The 16,103-nt window shown below is 30.3% G+C and overlaps 1 protein-coding gene across 2 annotated transcripts in view; it reads left to right on the forward strand.

The window, feature by feature from the left end:
* The first annotated feature begins 2,419 nt into the window (after positions 1–2,419).
* LOC118202801 (lachesin-like) overlaps positions 2,420–16,103 on the forward strand; it is a 653,202-nt gene continuing 639,518 nt past the window's right edge. For both annotated transcript variants that reach the window (XM_085815596.1, XM_085815597.1), the window contains exon 1: positions 2,420–2,717. In XM_085815596.1, coding sequence (XP_085671722.1) covers positions 2,651–2,717 — 67 coding nt within the window. In that variant the 5' untranslated portion in view covers positions 2,420–2,650. The remainder of the gene's footprint in view (positions 2,718–16,103) is intronic.

Below are 16,103 nucleotides of genomic sequence, written 5' to 3' on the forward strand. Positions count from 1 at the left end.
TCTTGTTTTATTTTAAGAACTTTTTATCAGTTACTTATTAGTAAATTACTATCATCATGTCATCTTTAAGTTTCATTTCATAAACAGACTGCGGATATCAGTCTTTCAGTTCATAGTTATAATCTATGGACATATAACTGCTTCCTATTACATGAGTTTTTATTAATGTAATTCGAACGCCATGCCTGTAGTTGTTGCTTGATACAAAATACCATCATTTTAATTTTGCTGCAGAGCTACCTACATTTCATTTCTCAAACAAATCAGATCTCAAACAAATCTCAAACAAATCAAAATACTTAAACAGAATCTACAGCTAATATCTAGTGGTTACAATTTTGACATTATTTCAGATAACTGTCAGTGCAAGATTACTTTTCAATCTTCCCTGCTTTTCTAGTAAGCTAAAAAATTCTAATATCATGGAAAATAAACATGTATTTACTCCATCATATATAAAAAGTTTATGTTTGGACATTTACAAAAAATCTGATATGTACGCCACATGACTTCCTTGTACGAAATATTAAATTATACACATTTTTTCTTGCATTTCATTTAAACTCATTTCCTCGAATTTCATTAGAGATATATTGCTCATTCAATTAACTCAGTTCTCACTTTGCGACAAAGCAAAAATACATAAAAACTCAAAATATTTTCATTCAAAATTGAAAGATATGAAAGCTGTTAAATATGATGATTTACAGTTAAAAATTCAGTTTCTACGCAAAACCAAGCAATTCGACCAGCAGGCAAGAACGCAACTTTTTCGGTGGATAGAACTGAAAGTTTCCTTTCGGTCCCACTCCGTAAAGAGACATTGAAGGTGCAGAAAGGCTTAATTCACTATGCTGCTAAGTTTCAAATGTAAACAAATACGGCTACTACGGTAAAAAATAAATTAGGTTTAGCCGCATTTAAACAACTTTTAAATTATTGATAATTCTATAACTATTGCATACAGAGTACCTAAAGTCATAAAAACCTTAAACGAAAGATAAGAACAACATAAATTTTAAAGCAACATCATTTTTAAAGCAAAACAATGCACAATTTACCAACATATAAGAATAGAAAAACTGACCTCACTGAGCCGTGTAGCAAAGTTGGTATATATATATATATATATATATATATATATATATATATGTATTTATATACATTTGGGGCGGCCTATTGCAACTAAAATAGGTGCCCAACTACATGTTATAGCAGTCCTATGTACGTACCACAAAAAAACTCATGAACTCATGAAACTCTGAATACATTTTAAATCAGTTTTATTTTTTGGGGGGTGGGTAAGTCCTTTATTCTGTCCTTAACTACAGATGTCACGAAAAAATATCGTTGAATAGCATTCGATAGTGGTCAAAATGGATATTTTCGTTGAAATATGAAACCCAGAATTTTTCTTGATTTTGTAGAAATAGTTTCTTTCAAAATGCATTCTCTAATTAATTATCGAAACAATGTATTAGCAATAAAAGAAAAGACAATTTAGCATTGACCTGAAAGAATAAGCAAATACGAGATAGTTTATTTTAGAAAATCATCCACGGTATCAGCCCTTCCTTTAAATAGGTAGCCTTTGTATATTTGGTCTTAGTCAATTGACCTAAAATAATTATGAATTTAATTTTAGCATAATTTTCAGAATCAAAATAACACTGTAAATCATGCAAGGGCTTTTAAAAGTATAGTAAGTTCTAATACATAGAACGAAATTATTAGTGAGCCTTAGTATAAGCTTAGTGGACAATATGGGAACCATTAATTGATACATGTTAAAGCTAGCACAAAGGGAATTAAGGCTCTGCAGTTGAACTGACATCGATAAACTGGGTTTTTGAACAGAATATTTATATAATATTGACCGTATTAGTTTATATCTGATACACATTCATGAATCTCTTAAGATGCATATTGTCTAATCGTCTATCCTTTTACTATTTTTATTATTTTTGAAGGTTTCAATAGCAATTACTATTATTATTTAAGGTATTACTAATGATATTACGATCTTATTATTTTATTATTTTATCAAGCTATTTTTGCCTGAGACAGATAACAAGAGACGAAAAATGCAGAAACAAAGAGATATATACTTTCTGAGATGTGCATCACGTAATAGATAAAGAAGACAATGAAGGCAGGCAAGTGAGAAACAGAATGATAGCAAGACGGGAGATACGCGAAGAGAGAGGAAACCGACAAACTAGAAGGACAGTTACAGTCTCTTCAAGTCTTCGCTAAACAAACTAACTCTCCAAATGTTGAAACGGAATTGTATTTTCCTAACACCTTACTTCATTCATGAACGCTTCATAGGACAGAGATCCGCCACAGGGGGCGTTGTTGTGGGCAGCGCATAAAAGTGCACTAGGGAAAGGAGTATTTTCCGGAAAATGTTTAGTTGGTTGACGACCGCTCCCGCCAGAGCACTCATACCGAATATTCTCTCCAGTATTTTTGTCTCGAAACTTTTGACACCTGCGCCACCTGAAATCACGGCAACCCGCGCGCAGTATGGACGGGAAGCAGACGGACACATGAAGTGTCTAAAAGTCTGTGTTCAGTATCAGTGAACTGGCCATCACTTACTTATTCGCATAAAGAATCTCTTGTGAAAGCGGGAAATTCAAAAGTTATGGAAATCTTTTGTGCACAGATTGTTCATGCTCTGTTTGGAGTATGGGTTTCGCTCATCATTCCAGGTAGGAAAAAACAGTTGGATTTAATTTGTGATACATTTTTATAGAAATATATAGCAACATGAAGAACAAATATTCTTTAATGCTCTTTAGTTGTATATGAAACAGAGAAGAGATTTTTCATACCGAATTTAAAGGGGGAACTGAAATGGAAAATGGAATATTTCACTAATGAATATTACTTGAGTAGAATAACGAATTTTTCATTAAGAAGTCACATCTTATGAATAAAGATAATGTACCCACAATTTAAAGCAACAAATATTTTTCTGTTTCAAAAGATAGTTTTCTTAATGTTTGGAGATAAATGTTGGATGACGGTTGGTTTTGATCTGTTTTAGCACGTTAATAACACTGTAAATCATGTTATTAAATTTTAATAAATTTTACATTTTGTGTTACAGAAAGCCAAATTATATAAAGAAAAACTAGTTTTACTAGGAAATACTCAGATTCATCAATTTTAAAAATTCATTTGAATATTCAAAGCAGAATAAATTAGCACATAGATTATTTTTTTAATGTCAGTCAAATTTATGTATGCATTAATGTAAATGTGACGTTTATGATAATAATTCTAAAAACTGTAAAATAGTCATAGATTACCCTTTATAACGTTAAATTAAGTGTCCTAGTAATAACTAGAAAAATAAGATTAGAAACGTATGTTGTATAAACTTTTACATATCGCTTACTTTTACGTGTCGTTTATATAGTGTTTACATATCGTTAAGTTTCTTTTTCGGTACTTTTCTGTTAACTGGATCGGATTCAGAAATGTATATATGCATATATGGATGGATGTATACGTTCATGTATGCATATGTATGTACGTACTATACAGCCTATGTAAGTACAATGTATGTGTGTATACACACACATGTCGTACATCCACACACACATATATATACACGTGCACACACATACACATGCATACATTTATTAAGCCGGTCCCGATAAGAGAAGAGTTCCCCGATTCTTACGATCATTTCCTAATTTCTTCTCTAGGAAATAACATTTCATACCATTCGAGATCATAATTTGCTTTATCTTAAAAAATGCGGCACTTTATATTTTGAAAAATATTATTAATAATTACAGAGCATATGATTGAAAGCATATAATTTTGTTTTTATAATGCTAAGAAAATCGTGATAACCTCAGTCTGAATTATATTTTAACTATGTATCGCGTTTTTAGTTTATTTAAATACATTATGTGCTTTAAGCAGTGTAAGTGCAGTTATTTTAAAACTTAAAGTCAATGTCTCGCATATCCTACACACACAATAATTCAACATGAATGTTTTTAAATGCGTTCCCTGTATTTTCAAATTTCATTGTAATGAAATAAAACTTACCTTTGTATGAATTGTGAAGATTCAGAACAATAATTTTTCGACAGTCGAAACAATATTAATTATAAATTAATAATTTATTTTTAGGAAATAGGAATTATTGTTAAATATTTTGTTATAAGAGAGAAAAAACGCTATTAGGCGAGCTGAAGTATGCTGTAAATAATTAATTCCATTACTTGATTTGAAGTCCGGTATATATGTATATTCTGCATAATATTGCCTAATTGCGCAAAAAATATCAAGTGAAAGAAAGACAAACTGGCATAGGCCAATCAAATTCAGGATCTAAAAGAAGCTTAAAATTTGGATTTTAAATTGTTCTTATATAATTTTCATCTATTACTGAAATTTATTTTCTGTTTCTGAACTAAACGTTCATTTTAAAGATATCACGACCTTAGTTAAACAATTTTATTTCTATTTTGAATTGATTTTTGAATTTACGTTAAAATTCTCTTCTACTAACTCGGGGGGGGGAGTGATTGCAAAGTTCTGCATAGATTTATAGCATGAATAATTGTGGGCCTTTTACAAGATGAAAATCTATGACTTGCTTTTGTGATTGTTTTTATATCAGGGATGAAACTTTTGATTTTATCTCAGATATTATACATTTAGTTTCAGATAACAAATTAATCTTTAATCAAATTAATCAGTCTTTTATTTAAATATGTGTTTTTAAGTACATTTTTGTCTAACTTAATGATTTTTTTATTATCAGAATATACGAACATTACTAATTCATTCAGCATACAATTTTTAAGTTTTTCAACGTAATAATCAGGTTAAATGGATAAAGCTGCTAAACGTTTACTGGTTAGTTGTGCGTTAATTATCGGCATTGAAGCAAAGTTGTACCCAGGAACATCCGTGGCTTTTTCACTTCTAATATGAGTGATCTGCGCTTTTAAAAACCTTTCTCAAAAGCGTATCGTGTTTGGCAGATAATCTTGAAGCCAGTTCCAACAGTGACGTAAAATAAAACGATTCCGCTATTAAATGAAACTTTCCACCTAATTATTTTCTATTTTCTCAACGACCTTATGTAGTTGAGAATTTGTTTACTGTTATGTTTACGACTTTTAGTTCGTGTGGTATTAAATCATCCGAAAGTGCATTAATTTTGTAATTTAGAGAAAGATCTTAGTTTAATTACTGTTATGGATTTCCATACGTTTGATTATATATCAGAGTAAAAATATGTTAAATGCTCAAATTATTGTAAATATTTGAAATGTAATAGTAATAGAAACAGAGTAATGATTTATGTCTACTTTTTCATGTTTTTTGTGTATTTCATAGATTTGTTTTCATGTTTGTTGAACATACATTGTTCGATTTTAATTCTGAAACACTAAAATGAAGCATAAACTTATTATAACATGTCATATTTTTTATGGAAACTAACTTTTTATGGAAACTGGACCAGTCTTTTACTGTTTTGATTGAAGCAGTATGGAAAATTACAAATAGTAATTAATAGCAATTTGGACACGCTTGGGAAATTTGTTGTGAATGGATAGGCATATAACTTCTACTGTGATGAAGTCTATCAATTTTTCATAATTTCCGCTTGACAAGATATGATTGACCAGACACTAGCGGGCTGTCTTCTTTAATCCTTTCTTATTCGGAACGGAATTATGGGCAACATCAGAAAAGCCCCTTGTATACACTAATAAAACAATAAATTGAAGTTTTGCGCTGCTGACTTATCCCAAGTGGTCGCCAGACTTTGTTGATATGTACTTCAATATTCGTCCAGTGGTCTTATCACTCTACTCTACCTTTGACTTCATATTTTATTACAGAGATTGTCAATTACAGTCTGTACGGTGAACTGTAATGAAAACGTGGACTCAGATAGTCTCAAAGCAAATGAACATACTTGTTTTCCTCTTGGGATGAAAGTCAGGTTTGCAAATGTCTTCTTGAATGTTCATTGACTGGTCCGATCACACAAATTATGCCCCACTAGCTGTCCATCACTAAGCGTGTGATGGTAAATCGACCCGGGTTCGCCTGCATGCATATGGGTGGCTGCATGGTTAGTTTATGTAAATTCCTCGTGTGTACCGTGAATTTTTGCAGTTTCCCTTAGAACGTCCTTCATAAAGGTATCAATTATTTTAAGCAGATAGTCCACGTATGCTTTGCTTTGATCTTGATGCAGTTCATTTTACATGTTGTCTCCTATAACGTTTGCAATTATAACTAGTCTTTTATCTCGTAGGATATGAAAACATATTAAAAGTCGAGAAAATTCTTAGTGTATGATAAAACTAAAGTTAATAAAAAGAGCAAGTGCATCAGAAACAAGAACAGTGGCTTTGTACGACAATTATATTTCTGGTTTTTATAAAGGTCTGGAATTATTTTTTAAGAGTTTTGAAACGTCTTATTAGGATATCATATAGTTGTGCAAGCGTATAATTAATTTATCTCTATCCATAATCTATCTTTTCATATCCATATTTTTATTTTTGAACCTCCAGATTTAGGGCTGACATTTTCGTAACTTATAATTTATAATCCATGTTTCGAAATTACGTTACTTTGAAATTATGTGTAAAAACTTACAGATAATCCAAAGTTTGTAGTATATTTTTTATAAAATATTGTAAAATTGGTACACTTTAAGCATGCCGTAACAAATGGTATCTTCTAAAAGAGAGAAAATATGGGAAGGACAGTTAATCAGTCAGGACACATAATTTGTCTTAACATACATTATTAACTATTAAGTTAGACATTTTAGTGGCGTATCTTCAAAATTGGCCAAATAGTACAAAACGGTATGAGAAAAATGTCTTCGTTATAGCATCCTTGAATTATGAAAATTACTTTACGGAAAACTATTTTAAGCAATGGTCACTTCTGTCTCCAGAATATGCATTTTCTTCATCATGAATATAGTTTGTCAAACATTGTTCAACCTCGAAAGCTTAAACATTAAATGGTACCTAGAACAGTTTAAAATCAAATTCTTCCAAGAAAGTGAATATGAGAGGTATTTGTTTATTTCCTCATTACAGTAGGTATAACATAATTTAAAATCATCTGCTGGAGTTTAAATGGAAAACGTTAAGCTTAATAAAGGCATTCATGTATTATTAAATTATAAACACAGAAGTAGATTTTAAATTCTTGTAATATTTTAGATACATAAAATTTGTATAAAATTTCAAAGCATCCGAGATCTACGTCGTCTAAACAGAAGTGAAATCTACTATTATTGGATATGTAAGAAAACATAACACATATGTTTCAATCATAATTTACTTATTGCATTTTCTTCACTGAATTTGTGACATGATATTTTGAAAGGCATTTTAATGTTCATATCATAGCAAATGATATTAAGAAAACTATAAATAGATCTTTTTAAACTATTTTATGAATCATTTAATCTTGTCGTTAGCGATAAATTTAGTTTGCAATATGTTTGACCCAAACTTCAAATTTCAGGGAAAACACAGAATTCTACGGAGGTCTAGGCGAAAACGTTCAAAATGAGTAAGTTAGAAACAAAAGCATAAATCGACTTTAAGAACTATTTGAAATACGAATGCAGCTAAAAATATTACGACGCTGTTGAAAGTGACTTAATGCAAATTAGAAACGGAATGTGTTAAAGATGTATTAACTAAACAAGCCAGAACTTTAGGTACTGACGTTTTGTTGACTTATTGATGTCTACCTGCTCGAAAAGATTAATCTGCACTACATGAAACAAAGACATCTCTTTGTCTCACAAATGCTTTCAAACGATCGGTATGTTGAAACAAATGAAAATTGATAGGTACATTAAGGCTGCAGTACTGTATGGTGTCCTAGATGTCATGAAGACTTAATGTTAGGTTGAAGATATTATTCTTCTAGACGCAGACTCCACCTGGAGATACAAAAGTACAGAATGTCTATAAAATGTCTTCAGCAATCGAATTTCACAAAACTATAGGAATAACATACGTTGTAAAAACTTGTGTTTAGTATTTAATTTGCAGCTCAGACATAAAACATGTTCTAGAAAGGAGACTATAATAGTAGAAGTTGAATTTATAGTATCACCCAAAACGATAAAAACCACTAGTCCTTTTCATACGCAGCTAATTTTGCTTTTGTTTTTATTTCCAGACACAAATCCATTGTCATCAAATAAAATAAAAATTATGAATATCCAAAACCCTTGTTAATTCTAATATCTTTATAACTATTTTTTAAATATAAATGTGGCTCTTATTGTCTTAGACTGAATGAACTTTGCATTTTACAGGGATTACTAATTACGATTGTGAGTTTCCTTTCGATACTACTGGAAAATGTTGTTAATTATTATATGAAGTCTAAACAAAGCTCAGATAAACTTATTATTACTTAAACATATTCTTGATAAACTTTACAATCATTCTGTTTGCTACTGTAAGTATAGCAAATGCAAGTTAACTTGGAAAACAGGAAACGTTAACATTACGTAATGCTAATTCGATGAAAAAAGTAGCTGAGTTATATAAACACAAAAGACGGAATTTAGAAGTATTATAATTGAGAAGCATTCACTGAACATGAAAAAACGTTTAAAAGAAAAGTATGTCTCTTCTTCACCAGAAGAAACATTTTCCTCTTTGATTTCACTTTTATTTATTGCAAATACTAGTAAGTAGATTTTATTAAAATTAAAAAGCAGCTATTAGGACAAAATCAAAAATTAAACTGAAGTTTTGGAACTAAATTTCAAACATTGTGAGGGGCTAGTATTAAACTAGTAGGCTAGTCAAAACTATTTAACTAGATTTATTTACGTGTTAATTTAAAATCTGTATTCCAAGATAAGATTGTGAATCTAATCTTTCAAATTTTATATTTTTAAATTTTAATATAATTTCTATTTTCTGTAATGTTACAATAACTTATCAAAGTATTAGACTGTAATCTGAAATGACTATCATATTTTTAAAAATTTAGGTAGCTACTTACAATCATAAATTTTAGAAATGAAATCTGACGTAAATTAGTGACCTCAAGTTTCCACTTTATCGCAGATAAATACCAAACTCAATAATATATATGTGTGTGTAATATAATTTTAATCCACAAGGTAAGGAAAGAACTAAAACATATCCTATATCTACCACACACACACCGCAGAGAGCTCGCTGTATCCGCCGATGTTCTTGATTACAATTTTATTCTTAGCATTGGAAAATACGCATTGCGTTAAAAAGAACCAAAAGAATGTTTTAGATTGCAATAATGTCATTAAAAAGATCTGAATGTTTAAACATTGAGAGAAATAGGAACTAAATGTATCATATGTATTTATTGTTATCATATAATAATTTTTTTTTAAATTATACTAGGCAGATATATCGATTCATTAGATATTTACTTATTTAATGCTATTGCCAGCTTGTATATTTCTGTTTGAATTTATATAAGTTTCATCCGTATTCGTAGGTTATGTAGCGCCAAAAAGATTTATAATTTAATATATATATATTTCTACTATTAAACTTCATCAAAAGCCACTGAATGAGTGAGCGGATTTTACTTTAAGGTACTTATATTCGTAGTTGAGAAATTTTCTGTAAAAACGGACTATCTCCTCATCATATGTCTGTCATGTTTTTGCGCACAGTTTCAATATTTGTTTACGCTTCAATTTCAGTAAGCAAATAATACATATTTTTTAATCTAGCAGTTTCATGCGTTGCCAGTAATACGAGTAACAAAGTGAAATTGAAGATATCATGATTCTATTACAGTCTGAAAGAAAAAAAAAATAGGTACACCTGAATGAAGTTGCATGCCTAAAGATTTTACTAACGCATTTAGCTATAGATAAGAAAATGCTATATTCACATTCCATATTTTATTTTAATAGATTCTCTTATGCTTTAGTAGCGTAAACTGACGAGCTGTAGTAAGATTATAGAGGAATTTTCCTCGGGTCTTTAAAGGCAGTCAGAAGAAAGGTTTAAGACGCTTTTAGTCGATCACAAAAAATTAACATTGACCCCATTTAGGTTTACATAAGCCATAGTATTAAGTTGACCCCATTTATATTTACATAAGCCATATTATTAAGTTGACCCCATTTAGATTTACATAAGCTAACACTTCTAGTTTAAATTAAACAACTAATGTTGAAATTCAAATAAAAGTTATTTAGACTAGCCTAACAGCTCACAGGATAAAGTAAAAGCGCAGGAAGGCTCTGGCTCGTGGTAGCCGGCGAGACAAGCCTAATGGCTAGGAGCACTCAACGCTACAGAATCCATTGTCTATTTAGTCACGGTATCGCCTTAAGTAGGCAGAACACGCTTTAAAATAAACTTTCGAAACCTTCACTTAAATAGAACTTCTTTCTCCCTTACTCTGAATAAATTTACATTCTGACATGAAAAGCCTGGGTGAGAAGGAGAGTGACAGCAAAGTTGCTTTATAATGTTGCGAGGCCCCAACTTGTCAGCAACAGCGGTAGTAACTGCTATGAACTGTAAATTACACAAACTCGTAAGAAGGGTTTAAATCCCTTTTTATTCCACTTTAGAAATAACAGCTGCGTTCAATTGACGCTCACAAACTACGCCGACCCGGCGGTTTAACAAAACAGAAATGTGAAACTAAAAATAAATGACAGGATGAATAGATAACGAGATCACTACCTACGAGGCTCTAAAATCGTAACTAATTTAACCGCGTTCTAAGATACAGCTGAGATTTAGCAAGCTTACTGATTAAGCAGTTGAAGATTCAACGAACTGCCGAAATAGGCACACAGTCCAAAATGCGCGGTTCTTAAATTTCTACCTAACAACCCTCACGATCGCGATTCAAGAAGCACACCTACAATCTCGTTTCCCTTCTATTTAAACTCAACTTACTTCTGCTAAAATTTGAATAGACTGCGCGTTCTACTACAATTTACATACTCTGGCATTGGCTATTCTAGGGGAAAGTAAAGGCTTTACAGGAAAGATAGCTTAAACTTAAAATAAATGTTAGTTAAAATAAATATAAACCCTACAACTTAAAATTAACATTTAGTCAAAATTAATAGATAAATCCTCACAATCTTAAGAAATGGATTTTCTTTGTGAACTGCTCCAAAGAATATTAATCTACCTTTAACATTTGAGCAAGGACATACCATCTTTTTTTGCCAAACTACCTTCTATAGAAACAAAATAGAATGATTTGTCTTATGACACGTGAAATCATGTACTATTGATTTCAATACGCGAATTTCGCGTTTTAGTTAAATTCTAATGGTTGTCCCTTCTTTTGCTGGAATATTATTCACACGTTTTGTTCAGAGATAAATACATGCGAACAATCCGCCACTGGGTGCAATTATGATGAAAATAAATTTGCCATGCTATTAGCATTATTTTCTCTTACCCTTTGGCATTACTGGTTTAAGCTGTTACTTTTGAAGAAATAATGAAATGTTTTGTACTTTGTATTTGAGAGGACTGGTTATTTAACAGATCTATTTAACTATTTGCTCAGCTATTAAACTAATGAAGAACATGATTCAATGCTTTGTGTCTTAATATAATTTAACAAAAGAGAAAAAAAATGCATTTATGCAAGTGAGATGAGATTATTTTTGAGTTGTTTGAGATATTACTTAAGAACATTTCTCTTTATATTCTAAAATACTTATATTAGCTTGTCAATCAGGTCTTATTAATTAAAGATGTTTAGTAAAGGGTACCGATGCATTTATTTTGCCGGATCACACGCACATGAAATTTACAATAAATATTTCCTTCAAGCAGCAAGAATTCTTATTTTTCCGTAAACAAAACGCACTTAAAGAAAATAATTAAACCTCTTCGAGGAATTCAGAAAAAAGTGCAAACATTTCACCTCTTAATTTTCAGTTATGACATGCGTGTGTTTTTTTATGAGAAACATGCATATCATGTAAAGTTTTAAACTACTTAAATAGTTAAAACTGTCATATAATATTTTGCCCTTATTTATATATGGAATATGATATTTTTAAGTTATTGCATTTTTATAAATATCTCCTGATTTTTTTTAATTTTTAAATAATATGCTTTAATTTTTAGATACATATTTCGTTGACCCTTATACTTTCTTTGAACCTTTTGCTTATATACTAGCATTCGTTTTGATTTGACCAAATTTACTTCTCATTTCTTTGCTGTAATGTTTCTGTTTTCTTTTCTTATTATCGTATAACGAGTCATTTATGTCCACCAGCGGCCGAGCGTAAAGTCGCTGAACACTGGTGATTCTGACTTGGGCTTGATTCCAGGCGAACAGGCTGGCTACATGGGCGGTTTCGGTGTAACGTGTATACGAGCCAGTTTTCCACAGAAAATCTTCTGCGAAGGCATCAATTCCCTTAGACAAATAGCCCTAATGTGCTTTGCTGTAATCTCAATAAACCAGCCCTAAACGAATCCTTTATATTCTTTTTCAGCTTTAAGTAAAGTCTCTGAAAATTGGTAGCCCAATACATATGTGAACCGTAATATTAAATAAAACTGAAACATTATTCAAACCTTGAAATTGATGTAAATGTCTATGTTTTTGTGCCTGTTACCATAAATCGCTCCATTTGGTGAATAACTTAATAGATATTTGTATATCACTGTTTTTATTATTATGAAAATGGTATACAATTAGATCAACTATGATATAAATCTTACGAAGTGATTACATATCGTTTCGATTAAATAACCAGTGGGGCTAATTTAGATGAAATAAGGTTATTATTAACAACTTGTATTGCTTAATCTGATTTTATCCTGTAATTAAATAAGTTTCATTTATTTAAGAACACTGTACTTGACGTATTCCAACGAAATTACTAAAATTCAAATTAGAGTGTCGTAGATAAAAGCTTCAAATTAGAGTGCTGTGAACGATTTTTAAAAGCCGCATGCATTAAATTCAATTTGCTTCATTTTATTAGAATAATTTTATATATAAATTATAAACATTGTTTAATGGAGCAGGCAGCACAATCGACAATTGAATTATATGCATTGTATCTGTTACGGTGAAACACCGAAATCTGGAGAATGTCGACTTTCACCGGTGAATGTCAACATTCACATAGTCTTTTGGTGTATGTCCGAAATATTTTCCAAATACTCTTATTTCTGACTTACACCGTTCAATATCGACATTCACCATGTACTAATGGTGAATGTTGAACATATAACAATATTATATTTTCTTCTCCGTAATTCAGTCGCGAATAAACGTACTTGAGACTTGAAATATGAACTTAAGAGCATGAGAACCTAAAACACACAATACATTCAAAATGAGAAAGGAACCTAAAACACACAATACATTCAAAATGAGAAAGGAACCTAAAACACACAATACATTCAAAATGAGAAAGGAAAATAACAGAAGTTAAAAACTTACTTAATTACTACCAGTACGTTGTAAATGAGAAAATAAAATAACAGTAATAAAAACTTACTAAATTATGTGATTCAAATCTTATTTATTGCAGCAACTTAAACTATTATGGCACTTTATGACCTCTTTTTTCGACTTTCACCAGAGCATATCTGTGATTGTCGAGATACACCGGTGAGGGTCCGAATATACAAGAATGTAGTACAATATCCGATCTTTCACTGACGTATTTGGTGAATGTTGACATTCTCCGGTGAAAGTCGACATTCTCCAATTTCGGTCTTTCACGGTAACATATCAACTTTTGAATAGTTGTAATATTCATGGAATTAATGTATATAAGAGGCAGACAACGCTGATGACAAGTTTCTGATCCTGAAAAGACATGGATACTAGAAAATATACTTCTTTTAAAAATGGAAAAGTAGGATGCATAGCACAACTGACAATAGTTAAAATACAGATTCATTATTCAAAAGAGACTTTAATTTCAGAAAATTGGTAGTGTAAAAAATACACACAGAGATAAATTGCTTGGTGTTCATTTAAGAATAATGCTGCCAACATTTAAACTCAATTGAATTAATTAAACGGAACATGTGTCATTTCTCAGTAATCCCGTTTCTTAATTACTTAATTAAATCATTCTAATTTAATTGCTTAAAAAGACAGTTACTTTAAATGAATACTATAATGATTACCTTATCATTAACATCCCAAAAGTAATTTCAGTTACTGATGTGCAAAATTTTTTGTTTCCTCTAGCACCAGTTATTTTATTAAAATTAGCATTGACATAAAATTGAACTTTGCTTGAAAATTAGAAAAATGTAGTGTTTTACTAAACGTTATGTGCAACTGCTGGTTGCATAAAACATTCTGTAAAACCAAAAGTCTATGTAAAGTTTAATTCTTCTTAATTGTAAGTTTTTTATTGTCATACTTATAGTTAATGCTTATCTTCCATATATTGAAAAATAAACTTTCTTTCGTATTTAATGTTAGACATGCTGATGTGTTTGTATGAAATATTATCTCACTGAAATTAAAACCGTTAAATGCCTGCATATCCATGAATCATATCCTCCTTCTATTCCTTGTCCTATTCCTATTCCAAAAGAAAGTTGAAAAGATGAATTAATAAAAAACGTTGTGGTTAATTGAAATCAGATTCTGCAAATAAATGTTTTTTACAATGCATTTGTTAAAACATCTTCTTCTTTCCCTTCCAAATCCTTATATTTCAATAATACTACAAGTGTGAATTTTAGTTTGTAAACTTTTGTGTATAGCATCACCAATGCTCTTTTCTATTAAGGATCTTACATTTTTCTTTCAGTCATGAATTTTGAAAGGTATTTTGAAATATAAGCAAAATAAATAAAAGATTTTTTAAAGAATCTCTCGATGGGAAGGGCAGTTGGGAAAAGTAAAATGAATATCCGCCGAAAACATCGCGGAGAAAACAATGCAGCGGCAAAACATTTTTGCGCGAAACAACGTGGGAGGATTTAAAACAAGTAGAAAAATATCGCAGTTCTTGAAACATCTTGGAAAAAAACATTGTTGTAAAAAATGAAGTGGTTAAAAATTTGACATTTTTAAAACATCTTGAACTGCTATATATTGTATTGATGTTCTATTCGCTTTCGGTTTGAATGCTCAAGTTTTCTTGATTTTCTTTAAAAATGTATTTGTTAATTCAAAAAGTATGAAAAACAGAAACAAAAATATTCCCCTTTCTTTCTTGCTTTCACGCATCACTGCGAAAACATGTGTTTAAAACTTCTAAAGTCTGAAAATACATGTCTACGATACATCGAAGTATTCATTTAAAAACGTTAAAATGTATCTTATATTTGTTACCTTTTTTCGATGGTCGATCTTAAAATTTTACACACTCTAGGAAAAAGCAAGTCCGTATGAATGGGCGATATGAAAAATGCCTTAGAAAAAGCACCAATTTTAAAGTATACACAATATATAAGTTTACATATGGCAATAGAGAAAATGACTTTTTCCTGTATTTCTATATGAAAATACTTGCTGCACTTAGGAAACGTAGATTAACTGCTTGCAAGCACAGCGGACGTTACCATTTGATTATGCTGCGTTCTGGAGAAATTTAATTTCACTGATGACTAATTAGGATGACTATAAGAGAATTATTAATAATTATTAATTACTAATTTAAATAGGTAAATCACATGGAACTTTCACTTCATTTAAGAACATTTCATTTGAAATTGAACTTTTGAGCTAGTGTGAAAACACGCTATGCATAATGTTCGTAAATACTGAAATTATATTAGTAACCTGTACGCTAAAATGTATAAATTATACAAGACTTTTAGGTTCGAATAAAGTTTAAAATAAATTAAGTTATTGTTTATATAAAACTGTAAATATAAAGCAACAAATTGTGTTTTAAATACCATACAGTTGCAATTATTCAAATTACATTATTCAATGATTTTTAAATAATCATATAAATCTCAATATAATATGTTCCCAATATATTGAAATAAATGCTTAAAAAATGCTTTCTCTTTTATCTGTGCAGGAATTAATAAAACTGTAATTTAAAAGCAGTTTTATTTTATGAAAACTAT

The sequence above is a fragment of the Stegodyphus dumicola genome, chromosome 4 (assembly GCF_044657685.1).
Source record: "Stegodyphus dumicola isolate Sdum_Otavi_A_Nest chromosome 4, ASM4465768v1".
Lineage (NCBI taxonomy): Eukaryota > Metazoa > Arthropoda > Arachnida > Araneae > Eresidae > Stegodyphus > Stegodyphus dumicola.